Source organism: Zea mays, chromosome 7, assembly GCF_902167145.1.
Source record: "Zea mays cultivar B73 chromosome 7, Zm-B73-REFERENCE-NAM-5.0, whole genome shotgun sequence".
NCBI lineage: Eukaryota > Viridiplantae > Streptophyta > Magnoliopsida > Poales > Poaceae > Zea > Zea mays.
The window spans coordinates 177,127,951-177,132,436 of record NC_050102.1 but is presented as its reverse complement, the minus strand read 5'-3'; the positions used below and the strand labels follow the sequence as shown (position 1 = coordinate 177,132,436).

The following is a 4,486-nucleotide window of genomic DNA, read 5'->3' as shown; positions in this document are numbered from 1 at the left end:
CTGGGGTCGGGCGGAGCGGAGTTCGCCGTGGCGCCTTTGGCAAGGCCTGACTGTCTGTCTGACTCACCCTTTGCGTTAAATGCTCCTGCAACTCGGTCAGTCGGTGTGGCGATTTAGTCAGGGTCGCTTCTGAGCGAAGCCAAGGCCTCGGGCGAGCCGGTGATGTGTCCGCCGTAAAAAGGGGGGCCTCGGGCGAGACGGAAGTCTCTCGAGGTCGGCTGCCCTTGGCCGAGGCTAGGCTCGGGTGAAGCGTGATCGAGTCACTCGTGTGGACTGATCCCTGACTTAATTGTACCCATCAGGCCTTTGCAGCTTTATGCTGATGGGGGTTACCAGCTGAGAATTAGGCGTCTTGAGGGTACCCCTAATTATGGTCCCCGACAATTAGCGTTTGGTTGAAAAGCCAAGTAGAATGGAGCCGTTCTATCTCAGTTTCGTTGTTATTTGGTTACAAAGTAACTAAAACGGAATGGCTCCAATTAAAGAATATTCTCCTTAGATTCGGAACCATTCCGCTCTAAAAAATCAACCGAACGGAGCCACTCCGTTCCCATCCTGCTTGCACACTCACGCTCCGTTCCGTTCACTCTGCAACCAAACAAAAAACATAACCGCTCCGTTCCAAATTACCAAACACAGAACAGAGCGGCTCCATTCCTAGAATCAAAGATGGAACGACTCCGTTCTACTTGGCTCCTCAACCAAACACTACGTTCGAAGTTGATCATCATAGGATAGAGACCACCAATGTTGAAGTTGACAAAATTTAATGTATATTTTTCTCTTAATGAAAACCCAACACAATCCCTTTACCGTGCCAGACAGATCCTAAGACTGGCGAAAGCACGGTGTCTGGTACTTATAGATGTCTACGTTCGGAGTAATTCAAAATGAAAGAACGGTTTCTAGGACTAGAATGATGTAGAATGACGCAACAGTCAAGTTGGTCGCGCTTTTTCTCTTTACACAATCATGTGTATCATCGACACCTCCCAAGGATCAATCGAACTATACATTGATTTCCTCCGACGGAAAACACCAGCTTTCGTACAAGCAGCCACGCCAGCTTACCTTTAGAACAAGAACATGGGGGAAAAGCAACTTTTCACAAATCGGACTACAGGGTTACACACCCGAATGTCTCACAATCCGATCGCCCTCCATAGCTGCAGTCCTCGTGTCCTGGGTATATCGACAAAGATCAATCACTGTACACACCATTGGAAATACTCCATTGAAGTGCATAACTTGAATAGGATGGTTATGCGACCATGTCTAGAGAAATTTATTGATGTGGAGAATGGGGAGGGAGGTCTTACAGGTCACGAGGAACAGCACCACCTCCCACCACTGCTTGTTTGGTTGGCTTCACCCTGCAGCACCACGGCTTTCCCGCTGCTTAGCGACTGCAGCTCGCTTTTCTTCTGCTCTAGTGACTGAAACACCTTCCTGCTTAGTATGCTGTAGATCTCCTTAACCACAGTTTGAAAAGCTGCTGCAACATTCGACGAATCCAAAGCTGAGGTTTCCATGAAGAAGAGGCCCTGAGCCTCGGCCAGTGCTTGTCCTTCCGCGGTGCTCACCTCACGCGCATGCTTCAGATCGGTTTTGTTACCCACCAGAATCGTGACGACATTCATATCAGAATGATCTGCAGGCAACCAAATAGGTCAGATACAAAAAACAAAATCATATAAATTTATAGTATTTGGTTTTGAGTTGCACTTATTCATGGTCAGCTTCAAGATATTTTGTTCGTAATGGTAAAGTATACTAATTGTAGAACTCAAAACTCGTTCTGCGTGACCTGAGCTTGGTTCATTGGCTAGGAACTTATGAAGCAAAACTTAAACCAGGTCTGCTCTATACAAAGGGAGTTAAGTAAAATATTAAATATTGGTTCTTACTGTGTAGTTCATTGAGCCATCGACCAACACTGTCGAAAGTCTGACGCCTGCTAATATCATAGACGAGAAGAGCTCCCACAGCGCCTCGGTAGTAAGCAGATGTCACTGCTCGAAAGCGCTCTTGTCCAGCAGTGTCCCATATCTGAGCCTTAATCTCCTTCCCATCGATTACCAACTTTTGTGTCTGGAACTCCACTCCTATAGTGGACTTGGAGTTTGGGTAGAACTCGTTCCTTGCAAATCTTGCTAGCAAGTTCGATTTACCAACAGAGGAATCCCCGATCAGGACAATTTTGAAGAGATAATCCTGGCTTTGTCCATCGTCTCCATCATTGGCCATGGTGGAACAACTCTACAAGTACTGCTGCCCTTCCGGCTTGACAAAATTACAACACCTGTCATGTTTGCATGAAAGAGTTATAGGTACAAAAAGAGTAAATAAACAATGGGAAACGATTCAAAGCATAACAAGTAAAGTTTCTTAGTCATATCATAAAACAAACTGTAAAGAACCAGGAATATGTCATATTCAGACCCCCTTTGGAAGGAAGGAATTTAACAGGAAGATATTCCAGCATCGGCTTGAGCAAAAGTTGGAACTTATAGCATGTCTCCAACGAAAGAAAGCTTGAACAGAAGCATCGCAGTCAATTGGAAGCAAAGTATAGTTGGTATCCCGTATCCGCACGGAGGGTATCTATGTAAAGTTATGAGTAAGAGTGGTATATTGTTTTGACTCTTCACGACATTGATTCAAGAAAACCCTCTTCCAATAACGGAGCCAGCAAGAGTACAAGAACGGGACATAAGAGAAAATCATGTATAATGTGAATCAGTACGTCTGCCCTTAAATCGATCAGATAGTCCCGGATCTGGGAAGCCCAGGCAAGCCACCACCTAGTTCTGTGAATATCATGAAGAAGTGCCAGCAATCGCACTGGATTGCCCGATAGTTTGTTCCAGTATAATAACACCAATAGAACAGTGTGCGTGAAGGGCCTGCTATTCTCGACAATCCGTGCACAAAACTGTCTAAGGATACGCAGTGAACCCGATGTGGCGACACACACCCCATTTCCAGAAAGGAGACACGCAAGGGGGCAAAACAATGTGGCACGCCCACATTAGGCACGAGGCGCCTGCAATCGAGTCATTAGTGTCCCCGACGATCAGCTACACATGGCACCAACAGTAATTACCCGAAACCCGAGAGATTTTGATCACCTAGCGACAAAAGTCGCATTCTCGCAACAACGCACGCCTCCGATTGACTTCCTTCCGCATCGCTCGCGGGACCGCACAGACCCAGCTGACTTCCCCCAAGTCAGGACTCGAGCTTACACAATGCGGCGCTGCCACCGGGGGGGAAGCAAAATGCAACGGCGCCTTGGCTAGATTGATCTCGCGATTTCAGAGGGACAAGTAAGCGAAATCCGCGGGATCCAAATTGTCACAGCGCCACGCGGCAAAGGGAATCCGCGACGAGACGAATCGAGAGATTGAAACGCTTGGATTCGATTGGAGAAGAAAGACGAAACAAACCAACAGGACGAGAGAATCCATTCCATCCCATTCAAGCGAGGCTGAGCTACTCACCCGCACGAGGAGAAGAGAGCACCCTCTTTTCCTGGTGGATCTCCACCCGACCCCAGCTAGGCTGGCGGCGGCGGGCGGGCGGGCGGTGAAAGCGGGCAGACCGTACGGTAGGGGCAGGGGATCCGGCAGCAGCGGGTGGGAGTGCGGGCGCCGCGACAGTCGGGGGCAAGGCGGTCGACGGCGGTTTGGACTGGAGGGAGACGAGGCGAGGCGCGCGCGTTGGTGGTGGTGTGGTGGAGGAGATGGGAGATCTAGATCCCCGGCCACACGCGTCCGCCGCTAGTGCCCGTGTGTTCCGCCCCTGTGCTCTGTGGTGGAACTCACGTACCGCGTGGTCTGCCCGCCGGAGCACCAGTTCGCGACGCACGCCGTCCCTTTAAATTTCGAGCCCTTCTCCTGTCCTGCCACGGGAGTTTAATACACTTTTTCACGGGTAATAAAATGGTGCCCCGCGACTCGCTGTCATAAAATTGTACTGTAGTCCCGCAGACCTTTACAACTTAAAATGGTAGAAATTCAATTTCTTGAAGAGTATTATTGAGTTAATCATATAATGTATTTTTAGTAACTCTATTTGGAGGAATAATTTAGATGTACATTTTTTGCAAATCTTGTTTATTCATTTATGTAATTTTATTGGCTTATAGCTCTTGCTAACGTTATGATCCCACAGAGGAGAGAGGAGGGGTCAAAGCTAGCAACAATGACATGTGTGATGGGAGGGAATGCGAGATGCGTCATGCGTGGAACGGGAAGGCTAGGAGCGACTGATCGTGAGAGTTGAGGTATGATCCAAATAATATTATTCATTAGATTTAAATTAGTAGAAGAGATAATGTTGTCATGTAATCTGAATCGTTGGTTTTGATGGTGTTATGTGTCTGTTTAGTTGGGCTGTGACTGTGAAAAAAGTTGTTGTGGGCTGTGAGCTGTGGAAAAAAACTGATGTGAGATGTGATATCTTAAAAAGCTAAAAACCGTTT

General features: G+C 47.6%; 1 protein-coding gene across 2 annotated transcripts; it reads right to left on the bottom strand.

Moving 5' to 3' along the window:
* Positions 1-750: 750 nt before the first annotated feature.
* LOC100193344 (uncharacterized) lies at positions 751-3,897 on the bottom strand. 2 transcript variants are annotated; one of them, NM_001138479.2, is made up of 4 exons: positions 3,504-3,881; positions 1,908-2,302; positions 1,320-1,651; positions 751-1,182 (listed from the first exon to the last, which is right to left on the bottom strand). In NM_001138479.2, the coding sequence occupies exons 2-3, from the start codon at positions 2,245-2,247 to the stop codon at positions 1,323-1,325; spliced, it is 669 nt and encodes a 222-aa protein (NP_001131951.1). In that variant the 5' UTR covers positions 2,248-2,302; positions 3,504-3,881; the 3' UTR covers positions 751-1,182; positions 1,320-1,322. The 2 variants fall into 2 exon arrangements, with proteins under 2 accessions (NP_001131951.1, XP_035816274.1); XM_035960381.1 differs by having other exon boundaries at positions 766-1,182; positions 3,832-3,897.
* Between the last annotated feature and the right edge of the window lie 589 nt (positions 3,898-4,486).